Source organism: Myotis brandtii, unplaced genomic scaffold, assembly GCF_000412655.1.
Source record: "Myotis brandtii unplaced genomic scaffold, ASM41265v1 scaffold550, whole genome shotgun sequence".
Taxonomy (NCBI): Eukaryota; Metazoa; Chordata; class Mammalia; order Chiroptera; family Vespertilionidae; genus Myotis; species Myotis brandtii.
The window spans coordinates 1,201,274-1,219,798 of NW_005370043.1; the positions used below are offsets into that span (position 1 = coordinate 1,201,274).

An 18,525-nucleotide genomic window follows, 5' to 3' on the forward strand; every position below is an offset into this window, starting at 1 on the left:
TACAGTGCGATTGAAACTTCGTGGCCCATGCACAGAAGTTGGTATTTTGTGGAAGAGCCACACTCAAGGGGCCAAAGAGATGCATGTGGCTCGCAAGCCACAGTTTGCCGACCACTGACCTAGAAGGTTTGTGAAACAGGTTTTCTCATCCCTCAGATTTTCAGAATAGTATTTTATGTGCCTGATTATTCATAATTCTAAGTCCCAGGTAATGCTGATATCTCTGGTGCCAGGGCTACCCTTTGGGAAATACTGCTCTAGACAACTTATTGATAATTTCTTTATTTTTAAAATATTTTTATTGATTTTTTAGAGAGAAAGGAATGGAGGGGGAGAGAGAGAGAGAGAGAGAGAGAGGAGAGAGAAACATAGATTGGCTGCCTCCTGCACTCCCCCTATTGGGGATTGAGCACACAACCCAGGCATATGCCCTGATCAGGAATCAAACTGGTGACCTATTGGTGCATGGAATGATACTCAATCCACTGAATCACAACTGCTTGGCGGTGATTTCTTAATGTTTTTGTTTCGTTGGTCAATTTTTTGTCAACCAATTAGAAAGCTCCTAAGGCTGAGAAGGATCCTTGTATTTCTTTGTACTCCGAGCCTTTCAACAGTAGTTGCTTGACCAAAAGTGGTTAATTGATTATTGATCATTGATGGAACAAGGCAATTCTTAGCATAGCCAAATCCACTTTCATCCACAGTCCCATTTCTTTGCAGTTACCAAAAAAATACAATTTTGAACTCTTCCTTCAGAAATGCATTCCTAGTCCCTCTTCTTATCTCAAAGTGTAAGTATACAAGTAGGCAAAAGTGGATATACAGTTGTGATTACGAGGAACACACAGTTTATTTTTACATAATTATTAATTAATTATTGTATTATGTAAACCTACTTTTGCCCACCCCTGTATTTTTTTATCCTTACTAAGGATATGTTTTTTGAATTGATTTTGGAAAGAGACAGAGAAACATCAATGTAAGAGAAACATCGATGTGAGAGAGAAGCATCAATTGATTGTCTCCTGTACATGCCCCAACTGGGGATCAAATCTGCAACCATTCCCTAGTCCCTCTTCTTATCTCAAAGTAAGTATACAAGTAGGCAAAAGTGGATTTACAGTTGTGAGTACAAGGAACACACAGTTTATTTTTACGTTATTATTAATTAATTAATGTATTATGTAAACCTACTTTTGCCCACCCCTGTATTTTTTTATCCTTACTAAGGATATGTTTTTTGAATTGATTTTGGAAAGAGACAGAGAAACATCAATGTAAGAGAAACATCGATGTGAGAGAGAAGCATCAATTGATTGTCTCCTGTACATGCCCCAACTGGGGATCAAATCTGCAACCATTTGGTCTACAGGTTTACATTCTAACCAACTGAGCCACCAGACTGGGGTCCACCCTGTAATTTTGTCAACATAATCAAAACTGTATAATGTGAAATAATGTTTGTGAAAATCTTGAGAATCTCAATGGACAACAAATGTTCATTACCATCACCATCATTCTTATTACTGGAAACTTCAGGACTCAACCCAAGGCCCTGCTCAGCTAGGGCTTTCAATAAGTTTGGTTCCAAATTCTTTTTGCAACATACTAACTTCAAACTCAGGGATTTCTTTGTTGCGCACGCTAGCTTGTCTGTGTGTGTGTGTGTGTGTGTGACATCTAGAAGGGTGGAGAAAGTACATACCTCATACATAAATAGAGATGACTGTTTATAAAAAGGCAGCCTACCCTTTAGTGTTCCTGAAGAAGTTTCTCCCAATCACAGGACAAAACAAATGAATTCTCTAAGCCATTTCTCACTATATTGATTTTTAGAAAAAAATCAATTAAAATTTGTTATTTCTGGTTTTTCTTTTTACCTTGCAACCTAGATTTTTTCATGAGATATTTGTGCTCTACTGAAGATTCATCTTCTTGCACTCTATAAACCTAAGAGACTCTCTTTCTCTCTCTTTTAACTCCTCTGGTGCTAGTGTGAACCTGGCCACAGAGTATCATCCTAGACCCATGGTCGGCAAACTGCGGCTTGCGAGCCACATGCGGCTCTTTGGCCCCTTGAGTGTGGCTCTTCCTAAGCCTTAGGAGTACCCTAATTAAGTTAATAACAATGTACCTACCTATATAGTTTAAGTTTAAAAAATTTGGCTCTCAAAAGAAATTTCAATCGCTGTACTGTTGATATTTGGCTCTGTTGACTAATGAGTTTGCTGACCACTGTCCTAGACCCATGTGCTATTGTTTAACTTTTAACATATAGATGGTCTGGGCATGATAGCAAGAGTGCTAGGCAAGGATATAGACATATTTTTCTACTCCTCATCTGCCACTAAATTAGCAATTGACCTTGAACAAATCACTTCATCTTTCAAGCTTCCTTACAGAAGATGATTTTTAATCCATGACATATATACTCAACAGATGGGATGCAGAAATAGTCTAGACAAAACAGTCCTTTCAAGACAATTTCCAAGAGTTTATTTTCTTTCAATCCCTATGTCAACCTCCAGGTGCACAAGCTATCTATCTCCTGGTGACCCTATACAGACCTATACAGAAAGGATTTATCTAGAATCATTCATCTTTGTCTCCACTGGAACTTCTTTCATATAACAGATGCTCAATAAATAGTTCTGGGTTGATTAATGGATGGAATTAATCTATCAAATCATTCACTTCTTCCAAAATTGGGGTAATAGCTTTATCTGCCCTTATTTCTGGGCCAAAGAACATGGCTGAGTTGTGTGTCCTTTGGGGTTCAGAAGGACAAAAACAATGTCAGGGAGAAAATAGCAGCATCTTCACTTTTCCTGGTTATCTTGGACTGTGCTAGGCTTTCCACAAACAACTGTGATTTGCTGGGACCCTAAATAACACAGCTTCCCTAGTCCACCATCCAGACCTCAGTTAGCCTTGTGGGGAGGGGAGTAATTAATTTGAGGGAGGAAGCTGGTTTGTAAAAATAAAAGATTTCATTAGAATTCCACACACACAGAGGGTTACCTACTCATTAATTAAATGATTTCAAAAGGGATCTTAGTATATAATTGCTATAATTTAGGTGGAAACAATGCCACACTAAATGTAATTATAGGAGTAAGCTCTGTAAAGATGTTTTTCTCTTTACCAGAGAGCAATTCTGGGTCAGCTGATTCTCTTCTGCATAGTAATCTGGTTTTTTTTTCCATCTCTAATTACACCAACTTTTATCAAATAGGTATCAAAGCTGAGAGAAGTTTCAAGGAGAAAGTGGTTGACCACATCCTTCAGAGAGGAAAAGGAGAGGATTCATTACCAGGAAGCCACTAGAAATGGGCAAAAGAAGATAAAACAGTGCCTAGACAGTACGACAAGGAGGGCTTCACTGCAGACTGACTTGTGTGGGAGCATCTGAATGAACTCAACTAGGAAAATGTTCTATTGTCATGGACCTGCCTCAGGACCTATCTCTTCCCCTTATTGTCCTCCATGATGATGACAAATCCAAAATCATTCTACTTTTCAACTGCTTGTTCTATTAGTTTTCCCCTGAGTCCTTTTTAAAATATTCCCATGAAAGTCTAGTTCTCTAGACTTTAAAGGTTATCAGAATATTTCCCTAAGATAATACAAATCTTCCATTTTCTCCTTGTGTTTTGTTTATAGAGTTTTGTATTATGTAACCACAACACTATACATTTTGAGGTAATTCTATCTTCTTGCTTTATTTTTTTTAATTTCAATTTTTAAATGCTAACTTCTCTGTTATGCCCTCCATGATCGTTTTTCCTCCTCAGTTCTTTTCCTTCCTCCCTGACTCTATTGGATCAGATGAATTATCAGAATAACATAGACGATGAAGAATCCTGGTCCCTGGAGAAATGATCCTGCTCCCCACTCCCCATCCCCAGGGACAGCTTAGCTGTTCTCATTGCACCCATATATATATATATATACTAGGATGATGGAGTCTAAGCTGAGCTTTCCTGGTGTCCAGCAAGCTGGAGGGCAAGCACAGACCTTCAATTTATGAATGAGGGAGAACCCCTGTGAGTGTCAGGGCAGAAAATGAATTCTCCCATTGGTCCAGGTGTTGCCTCCATATTGGCATGTAGATAAATGTGCTCCAAATCAAATGCTCTGCAATCACTCGGTCCGGCCACATGCAATCTCCGCCATTGACATACCGGATTTATTTCTCATTCCTCTAAGTAAACAGTTAAATCTGCTGTGGGTTCCGGTGAGTCACACACCATCTTCTATGCCACCTCCATCCAGGACTCAGAATTAGCCATTGCTAGGAAACGGCATGTCTCGACTCAATCCTTTCCCTCAGCCTCAATTCCTTTCACGGGCTGCATGTCATTAATTTGAGAGCAAATTATTAGAAACCCGGAAAACAGTCTGTAATGCCTGCAGATTTATGATGAAGTCATTCCACGAAAGGTCACGGGCAACCTTGCTATAATTAAATATTTCATTAATTTTTAAAATACACAATAACTTATAAATGCAGCATAAATGAACCAGATGACCTTGAAGAAATTAGTTAGAGCACTGCTTCATCAGAAGCCACTACCTAGCAATTTTCTTAATTTTTCTTCTATGAGTGGGACTTGTGTCCATTTTCCATTCTTGTCTTGGATTGGGTTCCAGCAGCCTGTTTATTTGCAGCGATGTAGTATGAATTCACTTGGAGCATTAGGTAGCACTGGAAGGGATGGTGGGTAGGCAAGACTCTCCTTTCCTTTAGATGACAACCTCAAAAGTGTGTAAGTGTGACCCACACAGTCACCCTCTGGGACGCAGCCCCTCTATTTCATTAACTGGGTGATACTTTTTTTTTCATGTGTACATTTTGATAAATGGTTTCTCTTTTCTCATTATAAAAATGCATTCTCATTACAAAAATTTTGAAAACTTTAAAAATCTATATGTGAGAAAATTGAAAACCCCCTGGAGGTAACCACTTATAATATTCTGTGATATTCCCTTCCATTCACTGAAAGTACTATTCTTCCTCAGACAAGGCAAGCAACTATCTGAAGCTACAGCCGGGGTTCGAATCTTTGGAACTTAGAGAAACCCTGAGGTTTATGGTTAGTGTCTTCCCTGTTTGGCTCAGTGGACAGAGAGTCAGCCTGTGGACTGAAGGGTCCTGGGTTCAATTTCGGTCAAGGGCATATGCCTGGGTTGCGGGCTTGATCCCCAGTAGGGGGCGTGCAGAAGGCAGCCCATTAATGATTCTCACGACTGATGTTTCTATCTCTCTCTCCCTCTCCCTTCCTCTCTGAAATCAATAAAAATACATTTTTAAAAAAGCCTCAGAATTGGATTGTAGAACAGATGCCATGCTCACTAGAACTGCCTCAGATTGGATTGTAGAACAGATGCCATGCTCACTAGAACTGAAATGAGCCTCATACAAAACTGATATTCCTCCTATAAGGTGAGGAAGAGGCTTTATAACATAAACATCCCATCAGCAGAGATCTTGTTTGTGCCGGAGTCCAGCTCCTAGATCACTGAGGATCGTGCCTACCTTGTAGCGGACACTCAATACATACTGTTGAATAAAGATAGAATAATGTTTTTGAGAGGAGGAACTTAAAACAGGTGGACCCCCGAGTCCTTTTTAAAACATTCCTTTGAAAGTCCCCTTCTCTCAAAAAGGCTTCCCATGCCTCCTCTTGCCTCTTCCTTCCATAAGCCCTCCTTTCTGCTCCCACGGAAGAAGCTGCTGAGGACAGATGTTAATTCAAAGGTTAGCCATCAGCGGCCAGCAACCGTAGGTCTCCAGAAATCCGGCTACTGGTGTGCATCCATGTCGTCCCATTGTTTTCCGTCAGCAGCCAGCAGCCGTAGGTCTCCAGAAATCCAGGCCACATTCCGGGCTACTGGTGTGCATCCATGTCGTCCCATTGTTTTCCCATTAGGGTGCAGATGGGCTTAGTGGTAAAGGAGGTCAGCAGCTAGAGGGGAACTGCATTGAGCGAAAGTGAGACATGAGCTAGACCTTAACAGAAAGAGGCAGGGGATCAATAGCAAGGAATCCGGCAAGCAGAGCCTGTGTTAGTTACATGATACGATGATTGGTGAGATGGTGGAATGAGGCAGGGAGGAAAAGGCATCGGAGAAGAGGAGAGGGGACTGAAACGTGTTGGAACGGAACCGGCAAGAGAAAGAAAGCTGACTTTTAAAAATTAAATAAATCGTCCTATGCCCAAACAACTTTGATTCTTTTCTCCAAACTTCATAAGCTCTGCGAACGGGTTTGAAAGCTTCAATAACAGAAGGTTAGAAACTGTGGTCTGTGAACCTGTGAGAGATGAGTTGGGTGATGAAGGGGACCCTAAGAGATAGAAACAAGAGGGCGAAATGGATATTCAGGGTGGCATTTTGGAGAGGAGGAAATCAATTAAAAGAGCTGTGAGAGAGGAGCCACAAGAGGGACACCTGGTTTTCCTATGTCATTAAATTGCTCAGTCTCCTACTTGGTGTCAAATCCCGAACCGAGAGCTAAACACATCAGAAAAATGTTCTGCGTAAAATGCATCCCCTTCCCTTAAATAGTTGCAGTCCAGTCCAACAGCATCACTCACTCAGCATGTGTCTGCTGAGCACCCGTTATGCACAGCCTCACATTCAGTGCTGCGGGGGATGAGGGATTAAGACAGTTGCACTTCGTGAATCCTTACAGACTAAAACAGACCTCACGCTCTAACTGCAAAGATGACCAATATGCAAAACAATTAGGAAACTCCAAAAGAAAGGTGACAATCCAATTCACCATGGCCCAGCAATTCCACTTGTAGGTATGTAGCTCAGAGAACTTATATAGCTGGAGGTTCTTGTACAAAGATAGAACAATACTGTTTGTAGTAATGCAAAACCATTGGTAGGAGAATGGGGAATAAATTGTGCATATTCGTATCATGACAGAATTCCATGTGGCATTGAAAATATCTGGACCAGATGGATATACACCAAGATCAATAATACTAGTATGGAGTGACAGAAGCATGCAGGAGAATGATAGCATTTAGCTAAATTATACATTTATAAAACACTCAAAGCAATGTTACGTATATTTCTATGAATAAATAGATATGCATGAAATGTATCCACGCATGTAATAGAAGAATATACATCGAATTCATGGCACCCATTGATTTATGTCGGATATAAGGATAAAAGGTCTGAAAATGGGCTGTACCTAGAGGACCACCTCTACCTGGGATGCCCTGCTCATTTCTCCTAAAAATCTGAAGCCCAAGTGACAGCGTGCTAATATTTATTCATTCCAGGTAGTTGGTACAAAGGTGCTTGTGACATTATTCTTTGTACTTAACTGTATTTTTAAAACCTTCAAGAACTTTAAGAAATGCAATACAGGTAGAAAAGTGTGGATGTAGAATTTATATTAAGCATCACACATTCAAAATCTTACAGGAGCCAAGAGGATAACTTAAATGTACAGTGAGTGAGCTGAAGAAATGAGGCAGATGCATGCACATCGGGTAAGAGATGGGGCAAGAAACAGCACATCCAATTGCAAGTGGGCAGCTACCATGCAGCTCTATCAGGCTGATGAATGATGGGCATTTGTGCTCAATGTTGCCAGATGTTTCTGAGTTTGCAAAGTTTGCCTCAATATTAAAAAAAAAGGCAAACCAAATTAAATACAGCAGTGAGCCAAACCCTTAGGCATAAGATAAGAATTCAATAAAAGTAAATGAGGAGGAGCCGGATGAACAGTGGAGGGCTTCCTGAAAGAGGTGACACTTGTCTATGGGCTCTGCATCAGATATGAGAACACTTTTAAGCCATTCTAAATGATCTGTCTTTCCAATACTTCATAAGAGGGTGCAAATGGAGAAGTAGTTTATGGGTAGGGGAAGTTTGTAGAAACTGTCAAAAATTTCAGTGATATTTGTAACATGTTCACAATGGATGAAGCTCCAGGTGCACTGTTGTTCAGCGTCTGCAAATTACAGCCCATGGGACAAATCTGTCTGTTACCTGTTTTGAATGGCCTAAAAGCGAACAATGGTTTTTGCATTTTAAATGCGGGGTGGATGGAGGATGGGAGGAAGCAAACAACATTTCATGACATGTGAAAATGGTGAGTAATTTAAATTTCAGCGTCTACAAGTTGATGCCCACTCATTATGTATAGCCTGTTGCAGCTCTCACACTACACTGCAAGAGTCGGGAGGTGCTACAAAGACCCTGTGGTAAGAAAAGTTACAATAGCTGTAAGCTCATTTCTTAATCATCAGACTACGGAGGCTACAAACATGTCTATTATCCCTGGATGGAGACTATGGAACTTAATTCCCACACCCAGGTGAGGAAACGTGAGTTCAGACAGAGGGTAAGTAAAGCACCTCAGGTCACATGCACAGCTAAGTGGCAATCTGAACGCTTTTCCTGAAGCATCAACCTCCAAAACCCACGTCCTAAGCCACCACTCTATCCCCACTCAGCAATCCATTGGTCAAAATAAGCCTCTTCCCCCCAGGTTACTGCCAGCCTGCAGTACTTCCCAGTGTCATCCAAAAGCCCCTGTGCAGGCACACAGCCGGCTTCTGTGTTCCTTGGCACCAATGACAGTGGGCCCCTGAGTGGATGGCAAGTCTGATGACACCCTGAGGGATGGGAATCCAGCAGCCAACCCGAGAGGTAACGACTCGGGAGTTCCACTGGATTTGCCGATTTCTCGAATCACTGACTTTGGGCAAAGGCAAGTCAGGCTCTTCCAGCAAACAACAGAGAATGGGAAAACAGATCAATGGAAGCAGCACTGGTTCATTTCCAATGACTTTATTGAATGCAGTTACTGGAGGCTAAACAATGCATTTAAGCTCCGGGCTGGGGCTCCACGTTGTGCTGAGCCTGCCTTCAAAAGCATGTTCCCTGCTAAGCATGTGGCCACGGGTTCTTAGGTGGAAAGAAGGTTTTTGCTGTTTCTTTTTCCCTTTAAACCTCTGCAGCTTTGGGGTTTGCAACATTTCCTAGGCGAAAGGTTCTCTCTTCCCCTCCACTTTGGCTAGTTTTGCTGGTGGAACAATGGATCAGAGATATAAGCCGGTGAGAGTGGATTTATTCAGGGAGTTAGCAAAGCAATCAACCCTAGACAGTCTGCTGAAAGCATCCCTAGTGCTTCCCACATCACACTCTCCCCTGTGCAGACCAGGCAGCACCCCGCTGCTCACATTTGCTGACTTTGTCCCCCCTCCTAGAATCCCCTCTCTCCTTCCTCCCCACAGAGCCAAGAAGTCTTTGCACTGCTCTGTCTTCAATCACTTCTTAGATATCCAATGACAACTGTCTTCAATTTGGGCCATTTAATTGTCCTATAATTCTTTCACATTTGTCATCTCTCTCCAAACGTTGGTTTGTATGGGTTGCTGTGACGTGGTGTCTAGCAGCACCGTGAACACTCATCAGTACTTAGTGAGTACTAACAGCCTGCCCCTCTCCCCACACACGTGGCCCTTAAGGGACTGAAGACACACTGGAGAATTCTAGTACCTTTCCTTAAATTTCAGCTCTGAGCCGAAGTTTGAAATTCACATCCCTTGCTCTCAGTGGGCCTCTCACAGAGCATGCCAGCTGAGCACTAACTTCTCCGGGCCGTGGTGATCTCATTAGCCCGATGACGATCATCTGACCCACATGGCAGGTTGTTGGAAGATTTCAGTGAAATCAACTTTGAGAAAGTGCCCAACCAGACACCTGGCCAAAGGCAGGTGCTGCACAGACACAAGTGAGCTGCTGCTCGCTCCTGGGAAGCAGGGTCTCTGCCCTTCCTTCCAGCAAAGCTGTGCCTCTCCTTTGGGGGATTTCTTGTTTTCTGGGAGGCGGTTACGTTGCCCCTGGCCTCTGTGAAAGATCAGCTAAGTCACAGCCAGCTGCTTCAAACATTTCATATCAAGAAAGAATTTCAGCCCTGACTGGTTTGGCTCAGTGGATAGATAGAGCGTCGGCCTGCGGACTCAAGGGTCCCAGGTTCGATTCCGGTCAAGGGCATGTACCTTGGTTGCGGGCACATCCCCAGCAGGGAGTGTGCAGGAGGCAGCTGATTGATGTTTCTCTCTCATCGATGTTTCTAACTCTCTATCCTTCTCCCTTCCTCTCTGTAAATATCAATAAAATATCTTTTTAAAAAAGAAAGAAAGAATTTCAAATGTAGCTTTGAGCATGCAGGAAATCTGTTTCCCCATCTGATTCCACATGTGAGCCCAGCAACACAAGCTTTCCTTCAAGTGCTAATCTGGGGGCAAACCTTCCAAGAGGTAGTGGGCCCAAGAAGCTCAGGGCTCTAATGGCGACAGGCATCTCATCAACTGGAGGGTCGCTGCTTACAATGGCAATAGGCCCTCTGGCTTGTCAATCAACCAGCCCTGTCCTCCACAGTAAGTAATAAGAACGGTCACATTTCACTGTGCATTAGGCTAGACTAGATGGTTCCTGTCAAGGTTACCAGGGAAATGTTGAAATAATAACACTTGAAAAGACACCAAGAAAAGGAACAATGAAAGTAAGCAAACCCCAAGCCTGCAAGCTGCGAACTGTTTCTCCCACACTGATTCCCCTGCCGAGCTGCAGTGTTCGATTTCATACCCCTGAGCAGGGGCCTTCGGGCGGACTGGAAGCTGAAGGAAATCAGAAATCATTCCCAGGAGGGTCCTCATTCTCTGGCCGCCCTTTGTGCCCACATGCCATTCCACCCTGCTGCTTTCTCACCCCCTACACACACCTCTGCACACAGCCTCCAGCCCCCATAACTTGCAACTACAGGATTCTGACCACAGCCCCTCAGGATCTCTAGAAATCTATAGGCAACATCCTAAAATGCGAAAGCCATGGGCCAGAGAAGCCACCACAAGCAAAACACTGGTAAAATTATTAAGGACCATACCTTGCACCGGTTAATTCATCATTCACTCATTCATTCATTTATTCATTCAATACATATATACTGTTAAATCCCCAGTGCTAGCACAAAACTGATAAACACATGGCACTCAAAGAACAAGATACCCAAAGGTTATTGGGCATATATTTATTGACTAAATTGTTATCAAGGCAGACATTTATAGGGCTTGGAAAGCAGATAGCATGGGGATCAAAACTCATCCAGTGGGTTAAGGAAGGAGTGTTAGGAAAAAAAAGATACTTAAAATAGGACTTGGAAGATATTTAGAAGTTTGGTTGTGCACGTGGGGAGGACAAGCACTTTCCATGCAGATCCACAAGCAAAGGCCCTGGGGCAGGAAGGCACCAGTGGAGCAAGGAATGGAAGTCAGAAATGAGATCCTAGACATGGGCCAGTGTGGCTATGGGGTTAGGCCATTCAACGAGTTTAGATTTTATCCTAAAGGAAGTGGAAATAATCCATAAGTTTTTAGAATAAGAGTGGTGTTACCATATTTTCAATTTGAAGAATGTCAGTCTGGATGCAGGTTAAATTCTTAAAATAAACTAAATCCCTTCATAATCTCAACTCTTTATACCCAATCATGATCTTTCGTGGTTCCTTCCTTTGTATGTGTTCTGTCCTTTGCCTTGAAATAATTTATTCTCTCCAAAAATAATTACTGACATCCTGTTACGTGCCAAACCTCCTGTTAGGTATCCAGGTGACAGTACTCAACAAACTGTCAAAAATGTGTGCTTTCTTCAAGCTTACATTACCTTTAGTCAGTTTTCCACTGGTGAACTACTATTGAAAATTTCAGACCAACTCATTGTCACTTTTGTATGTGAGAAGTCTTCATTTGCCTCTATTCACTCCCTGGTTATATAACTAGGGTTTCTTGATGATAAAAGTATCCCCACTTCCCACAACACATTGGCCTGAGAGGTCCATAAAAGTAGAGAGAATGGTATTTCCCTCTTTTATATCCCTCAAGAGAACCTAAAACGTATTAGGATCTTATTAAATGTTTTTGAATAAATAAAGTGTGTATTAGGGTTCTCCAGAGAAACAGAATTAGTAAGATGTGTGTGTGTGTGTGTGTGTGTGTGTGTGTGTGTGTGTGTGTGTGTAGTTCCAAGATCTTTAGGGTGAGTGGGCAAGCTAACCACCCAGGAGAGCAGTGGTGGAGTCCCAGTCTGCAGGCTGACAGGCTTGAGACCCAGGAAGAGTGAGTGTTTCAGTTGGAGTCCAAAGGCAAGAAAAAACCATGTTCCAGGGTGAAAGCACCAGGCAGGAGGAAGTCTCTTTTGCTCAATGAAGGAACAGGATTTTGTTTTAGTCAAGCCTTCACCTGATTGGATGAGGTCCACCCACATTAGGGAGAGCAATCTGCTTTACTTAGTTTATTCATTTACATGGCAATCGTATCCAAAACCACCTTCACAGAAACACCCAGAATAATGTTTGGCCCAAATGTTTAGGCACACCATGGCCCAGTCAAGTTTACACATAAAAACCATTTAAAAACCATTTAAATCCTTCAAATGAAGTTAACAAGATAGGTCAGTAAAACTTTTTTTTTTCTCCTTCACTACAGCTAAGCTACAGAGTCAGGATTAGCAGAGAAGGGAAGGATATAGAAGGATAGCCTACATCAGTAATAAGGTTTTGGTGAAATTGCAAGGTTAAGCATTTTGTCCCCAAATGGTCTCCCTGTCCTCATAGTTCCTAAGAAATATATAAAAAATTTTTGAACTCCTGCTCCCATTCTTGCCATTGTCATTACACGAGGAAACAGCACTGGTCAGCCCTACCTAGTGGGCCACTTGATTTTAAAATCCTTTCAAATCTAGGACAGAAGCAGAAATTGCCTCTTGACAATCCTTTAAGAGCTCACCCTCTGGCTATGTGAAGAGCCCTGGAAAAACTTGTGTCATTTTCACACTAGAAAAATGTTGAATTTAATAAAAAGTCAAAAACAGGGAGCCTGAATTATTTATACTTGGGTAGATGACTGCTGCCAAACTCATCTTCATTTCATGAAAGGACAAATCCTTTCCTGTCTTATAAGAAAATTATGCACTATTCTAGCTCCTTTTCTACTTAGTAGCATTTAACATATTGCAATAAGCAAGGTAGAAGTGGGGGCAGAAACTCGGCCACACTCTTATGGAGTTTTAGTGGGAGGAAAGGGAAATAGAAGTGCTCTCTAGTCTTTTCAGTAAACGGTTTGGCCCTGAGGTCAATCTCTCTCACATCCATGTGACCAGTTAAACTCTATCTGAATCTGAGGGGAAAATTATTAACATTAAAGACTGGATGAACAGAGTTTAAACTGTGGCCTTAAGTTTGTTAGGGAATGCCAGGTCATGTAGAAATTAGAATCCATGTGATATTGTTCAAAATGATGACCAAGAGGAGCATGCAATGAGTTCAATAGGCCTCCTAGAAGAGAATGTAGGAAAAAGCACATTATGTGGTGAGGAGAAGCCCAAATGAAAGGAAGACCAGCATGTCTCTCTGGTACAGACACAGGGAATACCTGATTGTAGGGCCATGTACATCTTCACTGCCCAAGATGCTGGGACAATTAAAATTTGGATATGGTGAGCAGTTACATCTGCCTTGATAAATTGAAGCAGGCTGCACAACCTTCCTGGATGTATGTACCTTGCCTTACAGAATGTAGAGCTTGATACTTAAACTCTTTGATGTCCACATCAAACAAAGTCCTAGAAAAGATGAAGGTTTTATTTTTATATCTAGTGATTAAGTGAAGGATGGGAAATAATTTGGAAGTGTCAGCTCATGGTCAGAGATCCTTCTGAAAAAAGATGGTTTTTTTTTTCTAATATTCCATCCACTTCCTGGAATTCACAAGAACAATGTCTAATCTCTTGGCAGAGTATTATGGGTAACATGAGATTTTTTATATCATATTTATTTAATGTATAAACATGCAAACTCCAAGAGGACAGGAGTTTCTTTCATTTTTGTTCATCTAAAACAGTATCTGGCACATAGTAGGTATTTCTGGGTTTGTTTATTTTTACAGTATAACTTTACAAAGATCTTTCTAGGACCCTAGATCCATAGGTCCTTGGGACTTCTTTCTAATCTCTGTTGCCTCTCTCTCTCTCTCTCTTTCCATATATATATACAGATAGATATAGATATGTGTATATACATGTCTGTACACACACACTTGCATATATAACCACTATACTGATTCATTTGTATTTTAGAAAAAAATTATATTATGTTACTGCCTTAGAATATCTAGAACTTAACTCATACTTATGTTACATATTGTTGTGTATTCATCAAATGATGTAGCTTTAGACTCTAAGCATTAAATACTCTTTATGGTTTGTACAGATAAACTCACATCCAATATTGTTAACTCTTAGTAAAGTGATTTGACAGCTTAGCCATAGAGTCTTCTTGTTATTATAGGAGTTCAGGAGGTGGTACCAGCTGGTGTAGGATCACCATAACTATTCTCCCATATCCCCTACGTACATACATGCACACAAACACACACAGGCAGTCAACTTTTTAGGGATTTAAATTTGATATACTTTTAGAAAAAAAATCATTATTTTCTTCAATATTCAGAAAGTAATTCATGGCTTTTTACAACTTGAAGATCTATATCCCACCATCTATTCACATTGTAAAGGAATACAGACAAATTTTGACAACAAATTAAAGTGGAACAAAAACAACTGTAAGCGTGAGTGTGTATGAGTGAGTGTGTGAGTGTGCGTGAGTGTGAATGTGGCAGACTGTAGGAGTTTCTCTTAAAATATTCTATGTTTTCAGTGTGTTGGCTGTTTTGCTTCCTCTTGTCCCTGTCCCTAGTATCTTACTGGAATGTTTTGGAAAGAGAAACACATGTAAAGACATAGGATTTCTGTTTGTTTGGGTTTTGGATGAATGGAAAACTGTTACCATACTATTTTAAATTCTAGAAATCTTAACATTTCAATGAGTAACCTAGCTTCTCTTCTCTGGTCTGTTGATCATAAATATTTATGTACAAGCATAAACATTTCCATTTTCCAGATAAGGAAACATCAGCCCAGAGATTGAAATGTTTTAGTATAGGGCTCCCTGGGAAAAACCATGGCCTTGATGGGTTAGAGTAGAACCCAGGCCTCTGGGTTCCTTTAGACCAGTGGTTCTCAACCTTCCTAATGCCGCGACCCTTTAATAAGTTCCTCATGTCGTGGTGACCCCCAACCATAAAATTATTTTCATTGCTACTTCATAACTGTAATTTTGCTACTATTATGAATTATAATGTAAATATCTGATATGCAGGATGTATTTTCATTGTTACAAATTGAACATAATTAAAGCATAGTGATTAATCACAAAAACAATATGTAATTATATACGTGTTTTCCGATGGTCTTAGGCAACCCCTGTGAAAGGGTCGTTCGACCCCTAATGGGGTTGCGACCCACAGGTTGAGAACTGCTGCTTTAGATCAAAAGCAAAAGAAGTACTCACGTCATGATCTGGGTCTCCACTCCAGCCTCCACCAGAGCCCCGTCGACAAAGAGAGGAACCGGAGTGAAACCATACTTGTCCCAGGAGAGGCCCTCGTCAAAACTCACCCTGGGTCAGAATACATGAAAGAGACAGCTGAAAATAAAATCACACTCTTCTGCAACAATTTTGCAGGTTATTAAATTCTCCCCCGCATCTCGCTGTCTGGCAGTTTGGATTATCAATAGGGAGTAATCTTCAACATCTCTCCATATTATTATGAGATTTGATCAAAACTGCATTTCCTGGCCCAGGCAGAGACAACACCAGGGCTGCAGAAATATTTCAACATATTAGAATAGAAACCACAACCCAAGCAAGGGAGATCAGTGCATGGAGTGTCACGTTTCAAGTACTCAGAATGGAACCCGAAGTTCAATTTACTGCACAATCAATTCAGCCCTTGGAGTTTTTGATACAGATAAATTGAGTAGTGCCGAGTGTACCCAAATGGGAGGGGGAGGTGTGTGTCTTTCAGATCATACCTTAAAAAAAGCAATTTCCTATTTGTTCAGAATGGATGTTAGGATCATTTCCCCTCCCTGATGCCATTCTAAGGGGTTTTTATAGATGAGTATTGAGTGTCTGAGATGTTCCGGGCAGCACTGTGCCATCTTTCCTCCAATGGTAAGAGGAAGGTCTGGCCCTTTGTGGATACCACATCAGAAACTCTTTAAGGAATGCTGCTAAGGACTTAAGCAGTTCTGATTGCTTGTTTCCTTCCCTTTCTTGGAATTATCAAGTACCTGCCTGTTCTGACTTAACCAGAGGACACAGTCCAAAGACCATTTCCTCTGGAAAGCTTTTCCTGACACCCTTCATTCTCTGTGATCCTTCTGTTCTTTAAAACGGGTTATTTTTTTAAAGCATAATTTATTGATTTTTAGAGAGAGAGAGGAAGGGAGAGGGAGAAAGAGAGAAACACTGATGTCAGAGAGTAACATCAATTGGCTTCCCCCTGCAGGCCCCCTATTGGGGATCGAGCCCATAACCCTGGCATGTACCCTTGACCGGGAATCCAACCAGCAATCTCCTGGTGCACAGGATGACACCCAACCAACTGAGCCACACCAGCCAGGGCTTGGCCAGGTGAATTTTTAATTGTTCTCTGACTCCACAACATAGGATTCTTTGAGTTCAGTTGTGCAGACTATTTTCCTATAAGACCTATGCCTTCTTCTATCGTAGCCCTGATTGATGGCTTCTTCACTTATCTTGAATCTCTCATTCAACATTATAATCTTGGGAGTTCAGAGGGGTCATGCATGTCATGTTCACTGAATGACCTCTTAACTCCAGCTACATATCTTTATTACAGTGCCCCTTTCCTGATATTACATATATATTATCAAAAAAAAAATGTCTGACTTCCCCACCGAACCAGGAGATCTTTGAGGTCAAAGACCATGCCATTCGTTTTTGCATTCTTAGTACTTAGCAGAAAAAATGGCACGTGTTATTATATAAAGGTTAAATGAGTACATGAATTAAAAAACATAAGGAATGATTGAGAGCACTCTTCTAATCCACTCAAGCCTTTTTTCAAGCATTGACTTATACTGGCATCGGTGAATTGGATGTGGGAGCCTCTCCCCATGGCTCGTCAACCTACTCAGTCTGCTCTCTACTACTTTGATTCTCGCAGCCTCTCCATCTCTTTCTCTGCCTCACTGTCTTATCCTCTCTTTCCCAATATATTAATTAAAAAGAATTAGAAGGTCAATCTCCTGACCCATTAGAATAATTAGCCTCTCAGACAATTTTTGTAATTATGGTGTACTTAGGTCTACATCCAGAAACAAAAAGTAGACAGTTGTTCGTAAAAGTTTTATGGATTCCTAAATTATCAGTGTATGCCTTGACATTAAAAAAAAAACTTTCTAAGATGAATAATTCCTAATGCTCAACTAATTATTGAAAACAAAGCAAAACTCCTAAAGAAACTCCCAAAAATACAACATCAAAAAATTTAATCTCTTGAGTATCAGAAATTTGGCTGACTTGCCACTTGTGACAGTGATTCGTTTTTGTGACTTGGAGTTTTTAAATGGTCTGAGGTAACTATATTGAATAGTATCCCCATGAGATGCACCTTTTCTTCCTCGGTTCAATAGCTCATTAATGGCCAAGACAAAGGAATTAGGAATTCTCTTATTAGGTCCCCAGGTGAAATTGGTAGGATTGCCAATACTCAGAGAGGCAGGAGGAAAGTTATCATTGGCCTCTAAATAGTGGCAAGACAGGACTATCAAATCCAAATAAAATGAAATTCATTTATCAAATATTTATTGATGCCTAATGTGGCAGCTCTGGCAGTGCCCTCTGTTCTGAGGATATAGCAGTGAATAAGAAAGGGAAGCCCTAGCTTCAATAGGACTTAAATTCTAGCTTGAGGAGACAAACAATATGCAGATAAATGGATACAAAAATATAAGTTAGAGAAAAGTGTCATGAAGACAATTAAAATAGAGTGATGTGATGGAGAGTGATGGAATAGCTACTTTGTATTGGAAATTTAAGAAAGTCCTCTCTGAGGGGGTGACATTTAAACAGAGATCTGAATGATAATAAGGAACTAGCTGTGCAAAGATCAAGGTGAGAGCCATTCCAGAGGGAATATCTAATGTGAAATGAAGTTGCTGTGTGGGAGGAACTGAAAAATGATCAGTGATTGTAGATTAGTGGGAAAGGAAATTAGCAGAAGGCAATGGAGGCAAAACAATAGGTCCTTTTTGCCAGTTGAAATGGGAAAGATAGGATTTGATTTAAACTTTAAAATATAACTTATTTTGTGTGTGCGTGTGGTGAGTGGACTGTCAGGCCAAAGTGGATGTAAGAAGATAAATTGGGGGGAGGTTTGGCCCAGAGACCGAGTCAGAGGAGAAGTTTGGACAAAGGTTATAACAGTAGAGATAGAATGACATGGAAAGACTTAAGGTATTTTTAGAGGTGAAATAAATAGGATTTGGTGATAGAATGTATATGATTGCCTGTGCAGAAGAAAGAAACAATGGACAATGTGAATTTGGAGGGTGAAGCAA

At 41.0% G+C, this 18,525-nt stretch overlaps 1 protein-coding gene across 1 annotated transcript in view; it reads right to left on the reverse strand.

Moving 5' to 3' along the window:
• SORCS3 (sortilin-related VPS10 domain containing receptor 3) overlaps nt 1-18,525 on the reverse strand; it is a gene marked incomplete at its 5' end in the record, with an annotated part of 543,035 nt that overhangs the window by 56,367 nt on the left and 468,143 nt on the right. Inside the window, one exon of the mRNA XM_005878303.2 lies at nt 15,446-15,553. Within this exon, the coding sequence (XP_005878365.1) occupies nt 15,446-15,553 (108 nt within the window). The remainder of the gene's footprint in view (nt 1-15,445; nt 15,554-18,525) is intronic.